The 25,230-nt window shown below is 39.3% G+C and overlaps 1 protein-coding gene across 5 annotated transcripts in view; it reads right to left on the bottom strand.

The window, feature by feature from the left end:
* Positions 1–882: 882 nt before the first annotated feature.
* The window catches only part of PDK3 (pyruvate dehydrogenase kinase 3), a 71,758-nt gene continuing 47,410 nt past the window's right edge, over positions 883–25,230 (bottom strand). For 3 of the 5 annotated variants that reach the window (XM_067297440.1, XM_067297462.1, XM_013952050.2), the window contains 4 exons: positions 24,416–24,517; positions 24,131–24,241; positions 18,928–19,041; positions 12,318–17,816 (listed from right to left, as the gene is read on the bottom strand). In XM_067297440.1, coding sequence (XP_067153541.1) covers positions 17,673–17,816; positions 18,928–19,041; positions 24,131–24,241; positions 24,416–24,517 — 471 coding nt within the window. In that variant the 3' untranslated portion in view covers positions 12,318–17,672. Of the gene's footprint in view, positions 2,379–3,520; positions 4,201–12,317; positions 17,817–18,927; positions 19,042–24,130; positions 24,242–24,415; positions 24,518–25,230 lie in introns of those variants that run through there. The other 2 variants (XR_010884327.1, XR_010884330.1) reach the window with 2 other exon arrangements.

Below are 25,230 nucleotides of genomic sequence, written 5' to 3'. Positions count from 1 at the left end.
CCATGTGACACCCTTACACCACCCCTCACCCCCCAAGCAGAACCACAGAAATTTTAGGACTAATGAAGCTTTCCCCTCCCCTCAACGCATTAGCATCCGAACTGACCTTCTTCCAGCTTGGCAGTAACCTGGCTGCGCCATTCAGCCTCTCAGTTAGCACCTGCAAGATGGCTGTAGAGTTACGGGATTTACGAGCAGGGAGGGACTCCCTGCCCTGTCCTGCAGCTCAGAAAGCCGCATCAAACATCCCCCTGAGGTGCGTCCAGAGGGTGTCAAAGCAACGATGTGATTTGTGCTCCTGCACTTGCCTCGGTGCATTGGCACCGTTGAGGCTCCCCAGCCTGCCATCGGCCTTGGTGCCCAGCCAACAGGCCAAGGGGGCCGCGGCTGCCTGAGCCTGGGCAGCCCGCAGAGCTCAAGGGGGCACAGCAGTGCGGCCTCCGCTGTGCCACCGCTCCCTGCAGTGGCAAACTCATCACAGCAACCTGCTGCAGACGCCACCAGTCTGCGCGGCTCGTCTCCTGCACAGGCAGCGCACAAAAGGCTGAGAAAGCTTCTGGCAGGAGAAGGAGGCGAGCTTGCCACGGTTCATTCTGGAATAAAAACAACTGTCAAACGAGGCCCCGAGTGCATGAGCACGCGTCGTAGTAGTAACTCTACTGGCAGCCGTCCCTCCCAGGCTACTCCCTTTGCCAACGCCCTCCGTTTCAAATACCTTTTCCAATGACAGACCCTCACAACCAGGCACCAAAGCAGCCCCGTGCTTTGTTCATTCCCAACAACTTTTATCCCTCCCTCCCTCCCTCCCTCCCTCAGGAATAACCAACTTCTCTTCAAGAAAACTTTGCTGGACTCTCTTCTTTTCGCTGGACATCACAAGACTGAAGAAATAATTTCTCATGGCATAATTTGTTTTCTGGAGACCAAACTAATTCCTTCTTCACACAGCTGCAAAAGACAGGTAATAGGGTGAACTGCTACTTTCACTAGAAAGTGCAAGAGGGCCACAGCCAGTGGGATGATGCAATTAAGACCTTCCTCAGCCTTAGGCAACCTGTTACTGTAATTTCATATCTGGGATGCACTTGTTAGTTTTTCTGATCTTTGCAAGTCTGAGTCTTCCCATCACAACCACTCCTCCACCGTGGGAACAGTCTGCTCTCTACTGGTGCTGTTTATACAATGAGCCATGTCCAAACATAATGGAGGCGGGCAGGGTTTTGTTGTTACTGGGTTTTACAGTTATGTTCTTGTTTTAATTTCACAGCGCTTACTGTTCAGCAGCCCTTGTTTAATGGTTTGAGTGGAAGACAGCATCCATGACTTGTAAATAGGAACTGGAGAAAAACCTCACCAAAATGACCTCTTTTTAACTGAAGCTGTTTCTCAGAGAGTCACAGGTGGCCACCCCGTGACAAAGCCATATTACTGTACCAGACATCTTTTTTGCATTTAGAATATTAGTAAGCTGAAGCCTTTGCCCTGCTGGTACAGACACCAATATCCATGTGCTATCTCCAGCAAATCAGAACCTCATCGTCTCCGGACATATGGATGGCAATTTTGCACTTCTGAGTCATGGTTGGGTTTTATTTTTCATGAGTTTTGCTTTAATTCAGTCCTGTTTATCAGCCAAACTCCATATGAAAAATAAATGGTGTACAACAGACATTGCTGCCTCTCACCTTCATTTTATAGCACCTTTGAGCTCATAATTACAAGACTACCCAAACACAGGCCCTGGTATAGCCCCCATTGATAGCACAGTGCTTGTTAGCCCCGTCCTCTGCACCCCAGTGCTTCAGGCCCTCACAAACACCACCTGAGTGGCCTCTCCAACCCGCCCCAGATCCTGCTGCTCAAGGTACCAATTCCTCTTGCTGCTCTGACTGCCTCACCTCTCTCCTGGGCTTCACGCACTTTTTTCTGGCTGCAAACTAAAGATGGAGAAATGCTGCCAAACTGAACACCTCACCACCCTGTGCATCAGCCAGCAAGAAGTGATGGGCTGTGCCTTGTTCAGGCAAGGCGCAACATTAGACACCAGCAAGTTTTAGGGTTCCCTCATCCTCTGCCCAAACACAGCGGAATCAGGACTTCCACTATTTTAATTTTTACTTCTAAGTGGGAGAAAGAGGCAGTGCTTTTGCAACCATCCTGTTTTCACTTCTGAAAAGCTTCCCCAGTAGCAGCAGCTGTGATGCTCCTGTTGCCAAGATGGTTTGCAGCTCTGCCAGATTCATGCAAAACTCCAGCAGAAAACATTAGCCATAGGATATAACTCCTGACACTGGGCTTTGGACTTGACTCTTCCTCCGGTTAAGTCAGTCTGATGCATAAGTGTTCCTGCTTTGCTCTTCCCCTTCTTCTTTTCCTTTCTGTAAGAAAAAAGTTACTATCACAGCAGCTGCAAAAAAGATTTTCTTTTTCTTTTTTTTCTTTTTTTTCTTTTTTTTTTTTTTTTTTACCATCCTGCCTCAGGCAGGGAGAAGCTCAACCAGCAGACAAGGACTTAGGACTTCCCAGCTGAGACATTTTTAATTACAGACTAAGGACAAATTTCAAAGTCATTCTGCACAGCAGAGAAACTATTTAAAGGCACAGAATCCACACCAAAATCCTCCCTGCTAATACAAGCTTTAGTAACAAAGATGGATGCGTGGTTGTTTCAAGCAGTGTCTTGTATCACTCAGGAGATACAAGACATCCTCGTATGCTCCAAGGACCAGGGGGCCTTGGAAAACCTCCCCAGCTGCAGTCCTGCTGCTTGTCTTTGCCATGGAGCTGCCTCAGCAGGTCCATAGATAGGAACCATTTCTGGCTGGTATCTTCCCACAAGCCTTTTAGATGCTGGTTTTGCACACACACGTGTATGTACACACACACACACACGCATGCGTGCACACACATAGCTGACAGCAGTCTGGGAAGGCACAACAGCAAGCCTTGCTTAAAGCTATGGGCTTAACCCACTACGAAGTGGGGCCCTGCCAGGCAATAGGACACAAAGCAAGAGTTGCACCACCCTGTGTTAATTATCTCCCTCAGTTACAAACAAGCCAAATATCAAGTTGGTTAGATTTGGAACGAACTTTAAACTGAGGAGTCCGAACCGAAATGCATTTTCAGTTTTATAACCGGTACTTTATTGCACCATAGAAACCCTTTATCAAAGAGTACAACTGGAAGTGGTCAGAAAGCCTCCACTGTAAATTCATATAAGCTTATATAGAAAGGGTAGAAGAACGTTTGAAATTTGACTGAAGAGGCAAAGATGATATTCTACAGTACAATGCAGAGAGCTCTTCTGCTGGCTCTGGTATAACACCTAGAGTACTTTGCTTAGTTTTACTTTCTTCTGTCATTTACGCATAAAATATATCATCTTCGTAAGTTCACTCACATGGATGATTTAACTCAGGGCTCAAGAAAGATGAATCAAACTTTAAAATTAAAAAAATACATATATGTCGCACTGTCACGCTATGAAGGTTTGATAGCAATGACTGAGACAGTAATATAATAATAATAATAATAAAGTTTATTTCCTCACATAGGTTCTTGGATTAGTAACATCCATTAAAATAATGCGATTACTAATTTAGGAAGGATAACACAAAACCATCAGTTACTAATTTAGAAAGGATAACCTGAAACCGTCGATTACTGCGTTATTAATTGGAAGCACTGCTCATCCCTACTTGAAAGCTTTCTTGTTCACTCTCCTAGTGAGAGGGCTCTCAGCCTCGAGGAGTTACCTTAACCCAGCGTCCCAGGAAAAGGGGAGGGGGGGGGAATACTCACGGTCCAGCCGGAGAGGATGGTCAGGTCACGTTCCCGTCCCTGCTCAAACTCTCCTAGCTCCCAAGTCTCTTTCATACGGCTGGGGCTCTGGGCAAACACTGCTTTTGCTGACTTTTAGCAAGTTTCGCAATCACAGGACTGTCTGTTTGTCTGCTTGGGAGGACCCTGCTAGCGAGGCAAGACCACAGCACCTCCGTATTGCTTCTCCCCTCCCCGGGGGTCCGTGCAGATCCCAGGTGGCAGACTTCACTTCTCCAGTCTTGTTAATCATTCCGCAGCCTTGCGCATATCAGTCCTTGCGCATATCGGTTGGTAGACGACTTTAGTCCTGTTAAGTCCTCTGTTCAACAGCTTTGCGCACATCAAAGGTAGGGTTTGACTCTGCCTCAAACTTGCCTGTAAAAATACAGTAATAACAAGCCATCATGGGAAAAGAGTCCTATATAACAGCACATAATTCCCAATTAAGCAGCAGTTTTGCTCAACTTGTGATGGAGCTGAAGATGGACCATAAAATGGACCAAGGGATTTTTCTCTTGCCTTGGGACTCCTTTAGGCAGCACATTATCTTAAAGGCCCCTGTTCTGATCTCATCCTGAAGAGATTTATTTTTTCCCCTCAAAAAATGTGTCTCCCAAACATGCACACACGTAGATATTTTCTATCCATTTGCCCTTCTAGTTCAGAAGCAAAGGCTCTTTCCTGGCGTTCGTGAGAAAGGGCAGCATTAGCATTCAGGGCCTGAATGGAAATCAAGGCCGCTGCCTTGCAGCTCAGCCCGAAGGAGAGCAGAGAGCCCAAGCAGACAGATGCGCAACACAGCAAAAATAGCTGAGCGCCTTTCTTTGCTGTGCTAATTAGGGAACTCGGGACCAGGACTCCAGCAAAAATTCAGGCTCTTTCCTATGTCAAACCACGCTGTGCTGCATGCAACTGCGACTATCCAGCAGACTCCCATGTTACAAGCAGTTCTTCAAATAAAAATCTTCAGTTCTCCTGCCTCAAAACTTATTCATGGCCAGCTTATGGTCGGGCCAACACATTTTTTCAATTCAAACTGTTCTTTCACACTTTTATTTCCATCTCTTTTTAAATTTTCTCTCCACCTTCTTTTTTTCCTCCACTCTAAAACATCATGTTCTTTTTGTCCCATTATGAAATAGGTTCCCAATAGCCTTAGTGGCTTTCACACGCAAATGCTCCTGTTAATCTTTGAATATCCTTCTTTTCTCCCCTCATCGGAACTGCACACACTGCCCCAAGGAGAAGCCTTCCCAAAACAGCATCAAACACGTAAAAGCAAAAAGCATGTAAAACAAAATCAGTGTTTCCCTCTATGAGAAACAGTGGATCAGAAGCAGCCCTGTATCCAAGCCAGACTGCTGCCTCTCATCCCCCCCCCCCCCAAAACCCTCAGGCCCAAGTTCACGCAGGCATCAAGGTGGGGCTAACCCAGCTCCTCCAGGAGCTGCCAAGGCACTAAGGAGCCTCCCACTGGGGCTTGCTTTCGTGCTTGCTGCGCAGAGGCAAACAGCTCTGGTGCTCACAGACCTGGGCCTTTGCAGGCTCCTTCCTCACATTCACAAGACTCACGTGGTCCACATCAGCTTGCCTATTGGCAAAGCCCACACAGATCAAAAGTCCCTTTTCATTGCCAAAGGACTCAAGACAAAGAAAAACTGAACTTCAAAACACTGGGAGTTGTTACCACTCACGATAGACCAGCAGCATATATTTTCTTTTCATTATCTGCATACAAATAAATTTGGGTCCTTTGCAAGCATATTTTCCGATCTGGTGGACTAAGACTTGAACTACACTTCTATCCAAACGGGGAACATTTTCCAATTACATATTCACTAGCTAGCTAAGTTATGATGACTGGATACAAACTAAAATAGTACAGAAGGCCGGTAAGGCAGCTTTTTGCTTTCACACAAAGTGAAGAGCCTGTTCCATACATTAGGGAAAGGTAAAATATAATCTGAAAAGAAACAGGAAAAACATTTAAAGACTACGTTCTATGCTTTTGAAAATATTACCTCCTTTAACCCTTCACAAAAGACAGTTTCACCCTACCAAAAGACAGCTGTCCCCTAAAAGGCTTAAAAGGTTACCGAGCTCGATCCAAAATTCCCTGGTAATACTTTATGGTCTGTGCTATGCAGGAAACCTGTGATCTCTGGGGAGCCATCAGGATTTTGAGTACTTTCAACGTTTTCCACTCATTGTTCTGGTAGCTCAGCTTTCAATTTACATTAGGGTTTTGGATAAAAGTCTGATCTCCACAGAAGGGGATTCATTTTGCTGCCCAAACTACATTAAATAATCAGAGCGATCGCACCATAAATACCTGGAAGAGCCTGGACAGGCATCGGGAGGACAGATGGACACACACACACACAACCCCCTCCTCTGCCTTGCTCTCCGCCAATAACCAACTTGAACAAGCGCAAGGGAGAGACCCGCGGTTCTTCCTCTCCTTAGAGCAGGCCGAAATTCCTTCGTCAGCAGAGGAGGCAGCGGCGCCGCCAAGCTCATGCGCTTCAAAACCTTTCTGCGAGGGCAGGTGAGCTGCACGGCTACAAGTCCCGCAGCGCTGCCCAGGGCCACCCCAAGGTGCCACTCCTTGCGCCGACGGGTCCCCGAGCTCGGGGCAGCTCTCTGGGTCGGTCCTGCCCAGGCATCGGGCTGGCGCGCTCAGTCCTAGGGCATCAAACAGTGCAATGGGAGACAGTGAGCAGGGCCCAGCAAGCACCAAGAGCAAAGGAAGAGGAGAAAAACCTGCTGCCTGCTGCCTCTCAAATGAAGTCCTAGGAGACACACGAATAGATAGATGAGACCACGGGACAACACTCCACTGTGCAGAGGAGATATAGAAAGGGTGTGATTGAAGTCCCCAAACCCTGTATTACCTTCCCCTATTTACAGGAAAGGTGCAAACAAAAGCAGGGGAAAGACAGGGATCCAGGAATCAGAAGGATTTTTTGATTTTACTCTTTTTAAATGACTGCAATATGCAGGAACAAACATATGGTTGCAAGGGACAATTTTCTGGTTTACAAAATATAGCACTATATCAATTCTTTAAATATTTAAGTGGACTAAACTGATCAAGAGAAAAACGTCCATTATCTCGAACCAGCGATCCTTGTGTTTAAGCATACGAAGGCAGACACACATTTTAAATACTCACATTGTTCACATACAAATAAATATCTGCAAGGCATATCCTGTATAAGAATTAACAAGATTTCCCCCCAAATTAGTAGTTCCAAATTAAGTATTAATCCAAACACCACAGCAAATCTTGCCTTTTTTTTTTTTTTTTGCCCAAGTACTTTTTCTTCAAACATTCCCACAGCACAGACTCGTACCAAACACTCACATAGAGAACATGGAGACCCATCAGAAAAGACCAGCAAGCTCACTGTCTGTAACTTTACAAGAAATATCAGGAAAAAAAAATGCCAGCAGGTCAAACACTTCTGCTTCGACACTTTTTGTCCTCCAGTTTCTAGGAATTCAAGTCCAACCATCATTAAGAACATATGGATAAACTAACACTACACAGAATAACACACACAAGTTAGAAGCTAAATAAAATGCGGCTAGTCATTATGTGAAGAGCGGCAACATTACCAAGCCATCAGCAGAACTGACTTGGCCCGTTAACTGAATGAAATAATACCTCCCGCAGGAAAGTGCCCCAGATGATCTTTTGGTTTTGCATCTGCTTTATCTAACTGCTCAACTGTTTATCTAGAAACAAAAGTTTAGAAATTAATCATATATTTGAGCACTGACAGTTGTATCAAGCACCTTGATGAAATATTTTTGTATGTCACTAAAAACCAGAAACTTAGTTCTCATGCTATAAAGCACAATGTCCAGTAAGTTGGAATACTTGCACCATAAATTGTACAAAGTAATAACAAGACAAAACATATTTAAATATACCAAAACAAAACTTACCTCCAACTTCTTTACACATCACGAGTGGTTGATAACGTATTTGTGAAATACTTTGTAAAACTGGTAAGCCTGCATATTACGACGTACAGGAGCGCACCAGTTTACTTAGCACATTATGCTGCAGGCAGCTTTCAAGCATTAGTGTATGATACTGAAAATGGACAGTTTTTTTTTTTTTTTAATAAAGAAGGGAAAAACATTGTTTCCCCACTGATAAAACTTAACCTTTAGTTCACCAGCATCTAGAGACAGAAGAACTACCATACAACCAGGTCTGTCTGTATTGCACAAGAAAAAATAGGTTTCTTCAAGTGGATGCGAAACTAAATCATCTTCTAAGTGTGGGTCCTCCACAGCCCCAAGCATCATATCAAGTATTCTCTTATGAAGAGATTTATTACCACAAAAAAAGAGCAAAGCAAGAGAGAGAGGCAAGTTCCTTGCAGAAAGCATATCAAAAGACCAGCGCACCACAGGACAACCTCAAGCATATCAGAACAGCTCCTACATTTTAATGATCTCCATCTCATTAACAGGAAGAAAGCTGGAGTCAATTTTGAAAACCACAAGCAAATTCTAATAATGCTGTCCTGGGAGAGCTTGGCAATACCAAAACACAGATCAACCTGTGACCTTGAAAGCTGGCAGAACAGAAGCTTTCTTCTGAAAAAAAGTCTTTTAAATAAAAGCACTCATATGTGTCTATGTATTCATTAATTTCAAGAAAACAATTTGCAATGACACTGATTAAGGAGAAAAGTCTTATTACAGCTCTCAAATCAAGTCTCCTAGTTGCATCAAGTAGAAACAAAGTGACATGCCTGTTGCCTTTGGATTAGGAGAGAGAAAGGGGGACAGTTTGGGTGAAAGATGTAAGAAAAATGTATCCAAAGCATTAGCTGGAGAACAGATTTCAGATTGTTGTAATGAGTTTCTGAATGTGTGGTGTTCTTGGCAAATAACACCTGCTGTACTTTAAATCATTTAATTTTACTCTACCATTGGAGGAGATGATACAAAAGGTTAAAGTATGAACAGCCTCAAAGACAAATTACAAATATAAACTAATCTGACAAACAATGTAAATTTAATATTTTTCTATTAAGCTCACCTGAAAAGTTTTGCATGCCAACTATGTTTGAAAGCTGCCTACTGCAAGATTTGTTTCCACTGAAAGTAACAAATTTAAGTACTGAATAATGATGAGTCTACAGCAGTCTAAAAAATATATGAATTGTATAGTGAGAAACTGATCCTTTATCATAAATTGTTTTCCCACATAAGCCTGTGTCCTGGAGCCATAAATCTTAATTATACTCTTGCTGTGGCTAGTTACCTCCCATCCTACAGACAGCTATTGGCAAATATTATGCAATACATGCTGACAAGATTTCGCAATTTTGAGCTACTTAATCAATCACTTTTCTCCTGTGAATATCCTATGTGTCAAAAGGTAAGCAGTGTGGGGGAAAAAATACAATGTACAGATTTCTTCTCATCTGAAGCTGAGAAAGAAATTCTTCAATGGAAAGAAAACTGGGCCCCGCTTATGACTAAAGAAGAAAGTTTGTGTTAGCTAAGTTGAGTCTCCAGGCATTTTCCTGTCCTGGAATTGCTTGGTAACCTTCTCCCCCCCCCCCCCCCCAAATCTTCTTGAATAAGTTACAAACACTTGTAAAACTCTATGGGAAGTTGAGGAAATTTCAAGGTAAAATATTAGGGTGTTATTTTACAACAGACATTTCAAACTGCCTAGAATCATCCAAGAAATTTTGGCTTCAAGGAGATTCATATAGCAGCAAAAAAACCCGAACAAAAAAAAAGAAACAGAAGATGCTCAGAAATACAAATTACATGCTTCAAGCAAAAGAAATGTGTGGCAACAAACTGTGCTGAGATACACAGGGTGATCAGGTACCAAAGTTATTTTCCAGCAACAGTTCTCATGGGATCCTTAGTAATTCCTAACTGCAACACTTTTCCAAGTGACCCATGGAATAAAGTAACTTAGACATAACGTATACTCCTAGGAAGTTACCTTCATACAGATGACTTCATTGGTAATGCTAACGGAAATTTTAAGAAAAACTCCAGTAGAAAATATATACCCGTATAGCCAATCCTTGTTCTGAACTATAATATCCCAAAAAATCTACTAAACCCAATGAAAATATGTTTCCCTGATCAGTAAAAGTATACTGCCTCAAAAACATTCTAGTAGTTTCAAATGAGTTTTATTTAAAACATGTAATTCTTAAATCTACCTTTTGAATTCTTCCCTCTCGTTTCTCAATTCCTGAACTATTGCACTAAACATGCTATTTAGTAACACAAAGCGTAAGGGGCTCTTTGCAACAGTTGTTCTGCAGATTCAAATAATCTTTTTGGTACGCATTTCCATCATGAACTATCACTGAAAATAACTGGAGTCCTAAGGATTTTTGGAAATACAGGTTCATTTAAAACAATTTAAAACATCCACCATAACCAGGTTTTGTTTCTAAACCTTTACAGGAGTTTCTACTGTTTAAACGTCAGGAGACCAAAAACTTCCGGGAAGCAAGCATGATTTCAGGAGACGATCCTGAATAATACTGAACATCAAAGGAAACACTGTACTCCACAGAAATACAAGTGGCCAAGACCGCGGGCTTCAAATTTACTTAAAAGCAAGTATCACCACTGGCAAAATAGGTAGCTCAGCTGCTACCTTCAGCATCACTCAGAGTTTGGTCCCACTAACTCCAGCACATCTGCGAACCAGCAGTGTGAAGAGCTGTAAAGTTGTGCTGCTACCACAGTAACAACCATGATTTGAGCACTTAGATTCTCCCTTCCGTTACTTACATTGATATATTCAATCAATAAATTATTAAACCTTGATCAACAGTAAAGGTCAAGCATAAAAAGAGCTCAGTTATGGAGCTCTGGTATCACCCATACCTTATGTATGCTGCAAACTGCACTAAAATTGCAACTAGACTATTGTAGTTTCCCTAGCTGTCTAGTTGTTTTGTTATGCAAGTGTACGGGATTTTTTCCTTTGATTTTATTGCCAATGCTAACACCTTTTCCGAACATGAGTGTGCATCCCCCCCCAAACCAGGTACTTGGAGAAACATGAATGAAACTCATCTTTTGAAAGAGTATTTCATATTTTCAAATGGTCAAGTTCCCAGCAGCTAAACAAATTTATTTAATTTCAATTTAATGCAAAGTCCCTTGAAATACAATTTTTCCTGGATTCCTCTAAGAAAGTGAGAAAGGAGAATTTGGGGTTCTTGCCAAGGATGTTCTATTTTAGGCAGTTATGCAGAAATGGCAGTTTCTAGATAAGCCTGAATTTTTTTTTTTTTATCTCTATTAGTGTTCTGAGAAAGGAGCAATGAGGGCTAGTTAAGGAGAGAGAGCAAAACAGAGTCAAAAAATTAAGTCGCTTAAGTTTCTGAGCTCAGACTACAATACAATAGAGAAAAAATAAGTTTTATTCCAAAATACATTAGGGTACACATTCCCCCAACACCACTTTTTTTTTTTTTAAAGCTGCAAGCCTATAGAAGCCAGGGAACATATTTGTATAGAAAAAGGAATAAAGTAGAACAAATATTTGCAAAAATGATGGACCCAGAGTAATTCCTGCAGTAACAATTTTTCAAAAAGCCAGTCTCCCACAAATACTTTTGCATTTCCATTATTTTGTAGGAAAATGTATCTTCAGACTTACAATTAGCAAAAAAAAAAAAACCAAAAAAACAAAACTTGTTTCAAAATTCCTCTCAAATCAAGTACAATCAATTTTGTTTTCTACAGAACTGCTGTCTTTGTAAACATTTTAATGTCAAGTTCCTGGCATAACAGCAAAATCAAGAATTGTGAAGTACAGCTATGTTAGCATGTAATTTTACCTTTTTAAAAACAAATTATGTTTCATGCCACAAGAATCACTGAAAGTTAACTGAAGTGGAGGAGCTTCAGAGTGCGAGTCTTTTGTGAAAAGAAGCATTTTCATAAGGTCAAGACTCCCTAGAATTGTACTCATAAATCTCCTAGAAAGGAAGTACAGCAATCATATTGGACAGAAATAAAACAAATATTTATCAGAGACATTGAAAGTTTTAAAGTCTTAAAATCTACCTGGAAGTCTGATACAACAGAGATCAGATTAAACGTACCTGAGAATTCAGAGTACTACAATGTGGAAGCAATTGCATTTACATCTAGTTCTACAAATAACAAAGAGGATGTTAAGCTTGAGATTAATATTAGATCTCTGCGGGGAGGAAGATGGACTTGGAAACACCCAAATGTAGGTTTCCATAAAAGCTAAAAAAAAAGCTCAAATCGCTTTATGACAGAACATGCAAGTAAAACATTTTAAGGATTTAGTCTGTGATTTCTAAAATTATTCTGAGCTCCAAACTGAAGCTTTGTGTGTCCCTCTTTAGGCACATGCCTCAAGTTCAACTTGTGCTGCCAAATTACAAACTGAGCTCCACAGTGTGTGAAACCAATTCAGGCCCTTAAAGATGTCAACTGTGTAGTTTTTACATATTTTTATTTGACAGCAATGTAAGGAAAAAAGGAAAATAAGAGTACACACAAATTATATACATGGTTACCAGACTAGAAACAATTCCAACACAAATTACAGAAGACTTGAAATAAAATTTAAAACATCACCAAGTAATCTCATGAAAAAATTAGCTTCTTCCTCCTCCATTAAAAAAGTTCAGCTCATTCAAACCAGCAGTCTGAACGCTGCCACCTCAGAGGAATGGCAACGTGAAACCTCCTTCCCTCTTGGATGCCAGGTACAGAGCAGCTCAGCCATGACTTGAGCTAGTATCCTAGGGATTCTGCTCAGTAACCAATGCTGAGAGCAAATTCACTTGACTTTTACTGACAGAAACACACATGATAAAACCTAATACAATTTGCACAAATTGAGTGCTTTGGGCAACAGAGAAGGCAAGCATGAAACAGCTAGCAGGTCTCTCACCTAAGGACAGTCCTTGCTAAATAAACCGCTGAAAGCACCAGCAGCGCACCACAAGGAAACTTGCACTGCCACTGCCCATCTTCTAATACGGTCTGCAGGCAGAGGGTATGAATTTTTAAGGACTGTCAATCTGGCACTTTTTGACAGTATTCAATTCAAAGGAAAAAAATTAATAAAGCATTTGGTACTAGTTTGAAAACATCAGAAATATCACAATCAAACAAATCAGTCCTACTGATACTACATAAAATCTTCTAAATTTAAGAAACGAAAGTTTTATCTATGCCAATTTCTGAGATCTTTTAAGGCATAATACTGCAATTAAAGCATATGAACTTTAAATTTTCTTAGCTATTTTTAATTAGAAAGTTACTTTAGCTATATAAATCTTCATGGTTTTAATTAATGTCAACAGTTTGGGTCCTGATCCTGAAAGGAGATCCAATTAAGTGAGATTAGTCTCATAAGCAGTTACTTGTGCAAGTATTTGCAAGATTCAGCTCTGAAGTCACTACACAATGACTGTATTCCTCATTTGTGAATAAATTCATCTTTGAATTCAGTAATACATCATTTTGTCATCTGCCATTACATTCTCTTAACTTCTGCTAAAACATCCTTAGATATCTAATTCATAGGTAAGGGAATATGTCAAGAAAAAGAGATGCAAAGCCATTAGAAACTACAGCATCGGTGCAGCGACCAAGGAAACGTGCATACTAACCGAACATCTCACAATCAGACATGGCTGTTGTCAAGAGATAAATATAACTAACAACAAACATTTAGGCTGTTTTCTACAAAATGATTATATCTGTCAAGACCACTTTGCACTTTACAGCACCTAACATGTAAGGATCTAAAAGTGCTTATTAAGGGCGAGGGGATAAAATGCCTTCTATATTTACAAGGTCAAGATTTCACCCTAAATACTTAAGTTTGGGTTGAGGTGAATAGGAGATTGCACTATAGTGAGAAATGATCACTTTGTTCACTTCTTTAGAGAAAGTGACAGTTGTTTCAGAGCAAACCAATTCTGCACACCACTGAGGACAAAGAAAATTATGTTATCTAGTTGGAGCATCAGTGTAGTTTATACAGCCAGAAAGTAGCTTGAGTTTTGCAAGAACACTAGAATTAATATCCATATTCCTTAAACTTATGTCAAGGAACTTGCTTTAAACATTACTCAGGAGGTAGCACAAACTGCAGCAGGATAAAGACCTTCTCAGTACTATTCTAGGTCATCACAGTCAAGTACGGAGGCACAGACTGCACATCTGAGTTGTAAAACAACACTTGTTTAAGCCTTTCAATATTTTTCAAATAGTTGTTATGAAGTGCTGACTCTGAAAGACTCCTTTTAGTCTTAAAAGGAAATCTAGAAGAAACAGGGAGCAGAAATATATATATGATTTGGAAAGGCTTCAGTATCTATTAGCAATAAACTAGGCAGGGCATTAATAACTATATTCAAGACAGACACACCACAAAATGCACGCTGGAAGAAAAAGCTAAACTATTCCATTTACACTAGGACATACAAATTGGTTGTAAATTCTCAGGAGGAATCAAGGAGCAAGCATCTCTTGCTCAGATTGTTTCTGTTAATCACGAAGCACAACAGATACAAAGCATTTTCACTGAAAACATTTTCTCTGTTTACTGTGTCCTGTAACTCAAGACAAGCAGGTTGCAGTAACATTAGCAGGCCATATATCTGAAATCCATAAAAAAGAAATACATTTTTGTATCATCAAAAATTTTTGAATTAACTGCCCCAAAATATTGAAACAAACAGTTACAACAGATTCCAATCAAAGCTACAAGTGACTGAGAAAAGAGCAAAATCTGTAGATAAAGTAGCCAGATTAAAAATGTATCCACTCTCATTTTTCAGGCATACCCATGGAAAAACTCTCTTCTACTCATAGGTCTGTTGATGTTGTTCCTAGGACAATTTTCAGATATCCCTGTGTAGGAACATGGCATGAGGACAACGAGTGAAGGGCAACTTGCAACAGACACGAGATTTCTATTAAAGCACAGGCTGTGTAGGCAAGCCTGGAGAGGAGTGAAGTTACTTCTTGCTCACAGTCAGCAAAATTCCCAAGAACAGACCTTGGAAAATGGAAAGAAAAATGCTTTCTCGTGCTCTATCTTCCTTTTCCGAACTGCTTGGTCATAATCAGGGTTGTTGGAAATAACTGCCATTTCAGGGGACTGGAGTCTTCAAAGTACTAGAGCGGTTCAGTTACTCTGAAAGCCAAGTCAGTTGTTTTGGTAGAAAAAGTAGTGACATGACTAACAGTACAATATAATATCCTCAGAAGTATCTTCACTTCTCATTTATTGGCTTCCATGTTTAACATTTGCTTAATGTTCAATATCCCTGCATCCTTTCCATTCCTCTTCCTCTTCATTTATAAGGAGACAGTCATAAAGAAGCACGAGGTAATAATATACTACTTCAAAAATATGACTTCTAACAAAAACTAAACTTCAGCTTCTTACACAAACGATTTTATTCATTGGAACATTTTAAGCAAAGTTCCAGGCAAAACAGACCACACACAACCGGAAAAATCATGAACTTCATGTTTCATCATGAACTTCCATTTTCAAATAAGTTTTCTTCTATTATGTGTAGAAAACTTGAATTAAAAGAACAGTAGGAAGTTGTGGGTGAGAGCAGAAGTTAACTGACTAAATTTTAGTAGATGCAACTTTTAACTGATTTTTCAGGCAAACCTATTACACTGATTTCTCCACAGTATCATAGTTGTATCGCTTGAATAGCGATTTGCCTCCTCTGCAGCAGTGTCTGCAGTCATGGGAAATGCTCCGGAGGTCATGCAAGGTACACCTTCACGGTGCTGTGTAGGGCCATGTAAAGATCTCCTCGCTAGGGTCAAATGAATGTGGTTGGGGAACAGCAGAGGACAGCCCCATCAGCATGGTCCCTCCTCTGATCTGCTGACGGACTGACAGACAGGGCTAAGAAGGGCACCGCTTACCAGCTACCAAGTTAGACAGCCGTCAGCAATCACTCTGGTATCTCTGTCTCCAGACGGTGCTGCAGCATTACGCATAGACGCGTACAAGGTGGTGCCCAAACAACCTGGTACTCCAACCCCACTTAAGTGTACAGTGTAGAGAAACCTACAGAACCTCAAGCCCCACAAATGCATGAATTATTCACATACAAATTCTTGAACTGACCGCAATAGATGAGAGTAAGGGTTTGCAGGATAAGGACTTTAGCTTTTCAGAAATGGGGCTATAGGAAGCTTATTACTCAAAGCACTCTGAAATCCTTTGATGAAGTGTGCTATGTAAGTGCAAAGTACTATCATTAAGTCAAACTAAGGTTTTTAAAAAATATCTAGAAATTTATCAGTTTTTCCCTGTTTACCTAACAGACCAGTTCTTTACAAAAATAAATATTCAGGAGGACAAAAGAGACAGTTCCCCCACAGTTCAAGCAAACAGGTTTCATTTTTCCATGTTAAAATCTGCAATATCTTTCAAAAAATATCAAAACACTTAAGAGAAATTGAGGGTGCAGAGGTGCTTACAACTTATCTACCTTTATTCCTATCCCTATTATGGGTAGGATATCACCAGAACTTCTAACCTCACAAATCCTTCTGAAAGGCCATAGTATCAGAAACATTATTTGGCAGAGACTTGGTGAAGTACAGTTTCCTAACACTCAACAGCAACACTTATAACAAATTTAAGAGGATGTTACTTATTTAGGTTTTTCCTTTTTTTTTTTTTTAAATCAGGCATCATCTGTCTTTTCTTATCCCTCCCATATATCCAGTTTCAGATATTTAGACCAATGACACTTTCCAAAAGCTGGTGTACAACATCTTTATATACACTACAAATTCAGATTACCAGACTATTGTTAGACACTGAATATATAAATAACTTTGCAAACTATTTACAGGTTTTATACTAATCGGGTTCCAAGTGACCAACATTCTTAAGGCAAATTTATTTGTATGATTGGCTGTCTGGCCTCTCAGCATTTCTCTCCCTTCCCCTCATCCCCACCCCCAAAAATGACAGGCAATGAACATGAAATTTAATTTCTCCCCTCCTCCATAGCGATGGGAATTCTTGAAAGTATGGAGAGATGATCAAACTACTTATGATCTTTCCTCAAAACAAGAAAAAATGTTTACAAATGCATAATTAATGTGATTTACCATTTGGCATTCTTGTGCAAGTCAAGAAAATCATTAAGGTGCATACCAAGAAGTGAAAAGTCCCAATGCCCTGTAAGAACATTATTTTTGTATGCACTTGACAAATGGATTTGGGAATCTGGGGAAAGCATCGGTTTAAAGCTGCACAACCCTTTTTAGAACTATGTATTTATAAGCTCATTAAGTATAAGATCTGAAGAGCTCAAAGGGATTTTCCGTAACAGGTGACACTGCAATATAAAATGCAGCAAAGAGTGGATTTGCTAAGCATATGTTTAACTACACTAGAATTTTTCTCTTATGCCATATTGCTGTGTAAGATACTATTCATCATTAAAAGGGATTCTGCACATCTTGCCAATTCTTACATTGTAATAAAAATTGGCCATTTCAAATATAACATTGTAATCTTAAGTGCAATCACTGAGCAATCCCTTTTGTCAATACATGACTGAACCAACCAAGCATATTCTGGTGAAGCAGACAGAATTCACATACCAAACATGCTTAGTGCCTTCCTTTAAGTCCCAGCCTTTGTTCTTACTATTTTTCAAAGCCCTGATTAGGTCTTTGTTTGGAAGTAATTGGCTATTGTGGTTTAAGGATTTTGGAACAAAGCAGAAACTTTATACTGAATGCAGAGCTCATCCTCAGGAAACACAAAAGGTGGGAAATTATCGATTAGCTTTGTATTTAGAAGCATCCCTTGGTTCACTGCTAGGATTGCTCCAGTCATCTGCTTCAGGTGTGGTCTTGTAGTGTCGCCATGCTGACTTATTAAAAACAGGAAGTCTTTCAAATGATTCACTTGAAAGGGCCTATGAAAAAAGAAAAGCAATGGTAAAGTATCATTTAGAAATATCAACAGCACGAAGATACTTCAGGGAATTCTAGAGTTCCGGCTTTCATATTGAACAAAAGCCTCAACAATCCAAGTGTTACACATCACAACACTGTTTTGAAAATACTTTGGCTATGACTAGTCATTCCTAAAGAATTACAGTACAGTACAAGTTAAAAGAAAATAACATCTTAAAATATCTCCCTCGTCTCCAGGGAATGACGTCTACAAAGACATTAAGAAAAAAAAGCTTGGATCAAAAGTATTTTGGGGAGATTTGTCATCGATATGGGGCAGACAGCTAGTTTACTTAGACACTCCACTTACCCAATATACTTAGACTCCCTTAGACTATGTTGGAACACTAATTCGTGGGGAAGCAGTTTAGAAGAGTGGCATGCCTTTTCTCTGAGAAAGGCCATACCCAAGTTTTCCTCCACACATTCATACATAGGATTAAACCCATCAGAAACTGAAGTTGGTGCAGAAATGCACAGCTCGCTCACTATACAGTGAGGCACACTGACAACACTAAGTCAACAGCCTGTGCACGAGCTGTACTTTTAAATTCCCTTGTATAGTTCAAGCAGTTAGTTTTAAACTTAAGCCCCTGAATAGCCTGCGATCTCCTGAAAAATAACAGCAGGATCAATAGTCTACCGCACAGAGGTCAAGAACTGTATAGAAATAAAATGTATTAGTCAGGAGTTATACAACAGTCTTCTTTCAGTTTTGTTGTGGTCAAAACTAGCAGAACCAAAATGTACTAACTAAAATTATCTCCCATCACACAAGTACTCTTTGAAATTTCAGCACTTACAATGGATCAACAAAATGCAAAGATTCAACATGGGGAAATGAAAAAACACTGGAAACTAATATTAGTGCTGAGGTTAACATTTATAATCTGTTTTTAGAATTCTGCATATCTGATTTGAATAAAATATAACTAAGATAACAATTACAAATTTGAAAACAAATTCAAGAGTGAAGAGAGAAAAAAAATCACCTGTTCAGGAGAACATTTGCCTGCTGTAAACTATCAGATTGCACAAAATTATTAGCATATAGAAGGGTCAAATTCATACCTTCAAATAAATTACAGCATCTGAACCAACTCCTTCCATTGAGTAGAGTTTAAGGTCACCTTGAAAATACCTGGCATAAAGACGAGAAATTGGCAAACCATAGCCAAATCCAGCCTACAAAAATATGAAAAGAGAAGGAAAAATATGATGGAAAGCTTAAGAAAAAAGGCAACACATCACTGTTATTGCTTATAAAACTGAAGATACCTAATTATTAGATTTGCTTCAGATTACCCTCCAAACATTCCTTTACTCCTCAGCCTGCACTATAAGTTGGTATTCAATCAATCTCATTTTGTCTTATGTATTTAAACTAAAAAAAAAAAAAAAAAACCTAAGAGGGAAAAAATAACATCCTAAAGAAATAAACCTTTGTTAGGACTACTTTGGTCATTTCTCATTTTCCCCAAGGAGGCAAGTAGGTGCCACACACAGTACATGCAGTTTCCAATCAAAGCAAGCTGATACTCTCCATGGCTTCCTCACAATGATTGCTATTGCTATAATATTTCATTCTTTCTTTGCCGATACCAAATTCCCAACAGCACATTGCCCCCTAAGCCCTGGCATTATTATTCTCAAAAGCCTCTACACCTAGGAGAACATGCAAGAAAACAAGAGACAACTGTTTATTTCATCTAGGTCACACTACTATTTGATTGGCGATGCCATACTGCAAAGGGGTTCAGAAAACTACTACTGCAGAGAAAATTGACTTTATTAACAATACGCAAAGCAATACTAAGCAAATAATCTTGGCTATTGCTCACCCATCTAACAAAGAGTCAGGGTTCCGCAGAGCAGTGTATGATCTATTGAAGATTAAAAGCCTGTACAGACCATGCTATTTGTCAAAGTACAATAGACTTGACAGATACAAATTTTCAATTTTAAAACACTGGTTTTCAGAATCATAGCTGCAAACAAGTCAAAAGCTTCACACCTTTTCCAACCCTCTCTTGTGAGAAAAAGTTATCACACACACACAAAAAAGCAAGCACCTCACACTGCAGCCAGCGATTTAGATTTTCATCTACAAATCTTCTCTTTCAGACAAGCAGGTACATGCTGAGAATCACCATGTTCGATTATCCACTCGAATCTCCCTGAACTATTCAGGACTGTCCAGAGCAATAAAAGAGGGCTTCCAAACATACAAGCATTTGAAAGTAAGGGTATACAGGGCAAGGGAGTAATAAAACTTTTCCATAAGGATAGATTACAGAAAGAATTAGGCACTTAAAATTTTCAGAAAACCAGTGAACTCATTCCAATATAATATTTCTACAAAGAAACCTGAAAGATACTGGGAGGGGTAAGGGTTCAGATAGAGTAAATGATTTTAGTGGAACTGATGCAACGCTTGACTTCAAGCAAGAATCATGAGCTGAATCTTAAAACCAAACCCTGTAACGATTTATAAAATAAGAGAGCTAAGAACAAGGATGCGTGAGCATTACACGCACTTAATATGTGGTGTCACTTCATAAGAAACAAACCTATCTGAGATCCCTTGGAGGGGGAAGGGGATATTAAAGAACTTTGTACTACAGTGTCCATCACAAATTCTCTGTCACCTACAGTCTGCACAAGTATCTTCTGTCCTCCTTCCTTGTTTTTGCAGAAGGCTAAATTTAGTGCTCTCAAATTGATTATAGAGTTGCTCACACTGATGACTGTAACAGCTCATTGGAGCAAAAGGAGAAACAGAAATGGCAAGCACAAATTGGAAACCGTTTGCCTTTTTCTGCTCATGCTGTTTGTTATAGTTATCAGTGTCCATTCCCATTGTTAAAACAGCTACTTAGATGCATTCTTGCAAAAAAAGTAGCATGCTTCAAAAACTTAATTCTCAAAGACTCCCATTATAGACACATGCATCACTTCCACACATCTCATTTCAAGACAAGAAGTACCTCTTTGTGAATCTCTAAAAAGGGGGAAGTTATCTGACTGCTTTAGAAAGAACTTCTAAAACAAAGTTCCAAAGACTTACTTGCTGGAAACAGGACAGTAAATATTTTACTGAAATTAAAAGTACAAGGCAAATTGTAGCTACTACATACCCCCAGGAACTGCTCAAGTTAAGGGCTGTATCAAGCAATCCTGAAAACATATTACACTTTCCTCTCCCCAGAATTATACTTCCTTAATATCTATGTCCAACTTTCACTTGCTTCCTCCTCCTATCCTCCCTCCAGGAGAATCTTTTTACAAACTGTACTGGCCCACATAATTATTTTCTCCCTCCTCTTCCACATATTTCCCATCAGTTCCTTCTCTACATTGTCTTCAGAGTATTTTCCAAAACAGTTAATTGATAAGAAATGTGAAGACAACACATCTCAGATATGAGTACCTTGTTAAGGCAAGATCTATATTTTGCAAAATACAAGAAAATTAACACAAATTGATTACTACATAGGTCCATGCTTGATCTAGAGTATAGAACATAGTCAATGAGTGCACAACTGCCTTGAGAAGAGAAAGCTTTTTAGTGCCAATTTCTCATTTAACATTATAGTATGTATTATACAAATGGGAAATTATTAAATTTGTTTGTTATTGGTGTCTACAGGTTTAATTAAACCTTATTTAAACAACATTTCTCCCCCTATAAACAAACGCTTCCAACACAGACAGAATTGTTGAATTCCACCCCCCTCAAAATCCAATTATCATTAAACATTACCATGTGCTTCTAACGATTCCACTATGCATATAATACTACAGATGAACACAAGACCTGCTGCCATAGTAACAAGGTTTCTCAGCTGATTTAAAAAAAACAATTGCAATAACACTGAAAATAATTTTCAAACACCATAGATCCCTCTCTTCCCCGCCTCTAAGTCAATGAACGTTTCATAAACTAGATAGGGGATCCTATAACAACGTGTGCATGCATGCATGCGGGGGGGGGGGGTTAGAACAGAAAAATAAGTTTTTTTACACTACACTACAGTTTAGTAAACAAATATATCTAAGTCAAGACACCTACCTATCTTCTGGAGCACTGTAATTCTTTAAAGTGTTTTAGTCTTTGGTACTGAGCAATTAGGAAGCCTTCCTTCCGTATGGACTTCAAAGATGATTCATTTACATGAAACCCTCCTGCTGAAGGATTTTTATTTCCAGACTAACATGCAAAGAATAGCATAATTGTTTTTATAACTGGATCTGGACCATAACACATAATGTGTCAAGCCTCACTGTGAAAGTCCTTTTTGCTCTTAATGGAAAGATATGCCATAAACTGCCAGTTCTCGTTTTTTTTCCCCTTTTGAACGCACCTGTATAAGGACAGAGCTTAGCAGCTCTTCTCAGCATTCGGTCATGTATAGGCAGCAGAAAGATTTAAAAGGCAGAAGCCGTCATGCTCACAAGACAGGGAGTACTTTACAGGTCTGACTACAGTGACATAGACTGAAGAGGAAAATGAAGCCTGAAGCTGGGGTAGGTTAGAAGAAAACTAAGTATAAATGCTACAGAATCAAAGCAAGCGGTCTTAAAGATTAGGAAATAAACAGAGGAATACATTGCTAAAGATACAAGGGAAAAAACAGAAAACAAAAAAAACAGAACAATCCTAATCCTAAACTGAACATATTTTACAATCAGAGAGCCACAAAGGCAGAGACTTTCTAAGAGTGAAAGTAACTGGCAATCAAGATGCAAGTTTTTTTCCCCCACTTAGAAAGAATAACTTTCAGAAAACCTTTTTAGGCTGATACAGCAAATTGCTGGTCAAAAGCAAGGCAGAATAAAGGCAGGTTATGAATCAAGAAAGATTCCTGACCTGAAAAATATACTTTGTATTTGAATTAAGGACTGTTCCATATCACTCATCCCATTCAAGAAGATTTGCTATGAAAAAGGCACAGCATTGTTTGAAATAGTTGTTGCTAACGTGTTGTGGAGTTAGGAAGCCAGAAGGATTCATGTCAGGCCAGTGTAGATACAGAATTGGGTTTCATGCCTACTGCAGTGGCAACAAACAGCGGTGAAAACAACGCAATACACTTCCATGCCACACTGCTAAGAACTGTGCGCTAAAATAGTACCGTAAAGGCACTCTGCTAAAAACGTAAAAGGAAACTGTTATTACTCTGTACCACTTTGAGAAGGTTTCAACTCTAAATTCACTTTCAGGTATTTTATATCAGAAATAGCCATATACTCTGCACTACATTTTATTAGCTGCCTGAAGGCTCTTCAACCACACAACTGCCAGAAAAAGAGATCACATAAGAACATACTAGATAAGAATGTATTTCAACAAGGAAAGGAAATTGCTCAAAGAATCAACTTTTTCTTGGCATGAGTGAAGATAAGGGATTGCATCAGAAGCAATACAGAGCAAAGATGAGAAGAAAAGCAAGAATACAGTATCACTACTGATCCACTTACTGAATGACAGGCAAATGGAACAGTAGTTATATCACTGTCTATCTCTTGGGTAAACAAGAGGTAAAGCTTAATAAAATAAACCCCCTCCCCCCAAAACCCCATACTTCCTAAAAGAATCAAAGCATTCAATGCTGAAGCAATTCTCCACTTAGAAGCAGCTATGGAAAGGGTTTCTGTTGTTTTGTTTTCTAAACCTGACTCTGATACATCTCAAAAGGGAGTATCGTGAAATATCCCCAACTGAACAGAAATACATCAAATGTGATCCTGTCACACATTCCACATTTGGGGATTTTTAAAAAAATGTGTTTTCATAGACTGTAACTTATATAAAAATCATTTTCAAAGTTTAGTATGAATGCATGTATTATCAGGAACTGTTTCTCAACTGTTGTAATACTAACAGTATGGTTCACCTCTTCAATACAAATATTTAATCTAGTAAATTTAGGTAAACAGCCTGCACACCAAGAAATAGCTCATTAGGTTATCCACCTTTTTAGTAACAAAGCACTAAGAAATCCTGTCCATTAATCTGTGGAAATGTTGCGCTTATAAAGACAAGCTTCTTTCCAAGAATATAATGCCCAAGACAAAGAAAAGCAATTGCCTACTCCAAAGACTAAGTGGTGATAACAGACCGCATTTTCCCCTCATATGTTTTACCTGTGCAAAATTACTAATGATAGCCAATTTCTTCAATGGAAAAACTGATCCAGTCAGTTGCAGTGAAAGGAAAGGCATGGCTAGAGTAGTGTCAAGGCACATTTAAATATGTATTACAATTGCTTACCAAAGGCACAGCTCTTGTTGGCTCCAAACTAGGCCTGGGTGCTGTTGAGTACATGTAGTTAAACAATCTGTCTATTTTTCTTAAAGGTACACCTCCACCTTGATCACTTATCTAGGGAATGAAAAGTTAAAATTTTAAACATCACATTCTGAAAAAAACAAAGTGCAAAACACAAGCAGCATTATCTAAATGACTTAAGAAACATTCATGAATATGAAATAAATGCCAGAAATCATACAGTAACAGGTTCATAAGTTGTATAAGAACTTATTTTCAGGCATTTACCTTAATAGATAGATCTTCTTTCCCCAAAGTGACTAAAGTTTTGATTGACGGATAGCCTTCTCTCTTACCTTCATGCAGTTCTACTGTAGCTCTCATTGAGTTCTGAAGATAAAAGAAAACAGTGTCTTGAATTCTGATAAATGTAGCTTCTAACGTTACCATATATGCTTTTTGTGACAACTTACAACTTGCATATATTTTGTTGAATGTAGATGCCTTGTCCTACATTTGTATACAAGACAGAAAAGGCCATATTTAAAATAAATTCAAAGGAATGCTTTCAGGCAAATCAGCTGCCCAGTTAGACTTTTACATCAGAACTCTATCATACATACTTTTCCCTACTTGACAAAAAGTCAGAGAACATAAAGCAGGAAAAAATTTTCTCCCTGTGAAATCCAGCAATTATAAAATAAGACAACATCCTTGCCCTCCACCTGCCAGAACACCAATACTGATGCTCACCACAGAGAAATAGCTTTTATTTTATTGACCTGGGTCACAAAATGTTACAGTTCATTATTCTGACTGTATCATTTTTAATGAACAGTTTCTACTGCCAGTCCATCACAGACATAACATCACTTACAACTACAACATATTTGATTTCATACAGTTTCACAACTTATACCAAAGCACACCTACAGCCAGTCTTCAAATTCACATCTTCTCTGGCCTAGAGCTAACTTTATAAACAAGACGGGATGATTAAAATGAACGTCCTCGATGTCAATTAAAATGAATGTCAGAAATCAAAACCAAAATACATTATTTAGGAGAAGATTCTCTTTGACCAAATACATTGGGCTTTTTTG

The sequence above is a fragment of the Apteryx mantelli genome, chromosome 1 (genome assembly GCF_036417845.1).
Source record: "Apteryx mantelli isolate bAptMan1 chromosome 1, bAptMan1.hap1, whole genome shotgun sequence".
Classification (NCBI taxonomy): domain Eukaryota; kingdom Metazoa; phylum Chordata; class Aves; order Apterygiformes; family Apterygidae; genus Apteryx; species Apteryx mantelli.
This window is presented reverse-complemented; position numbering and strand designations above follow the sequence as displayed.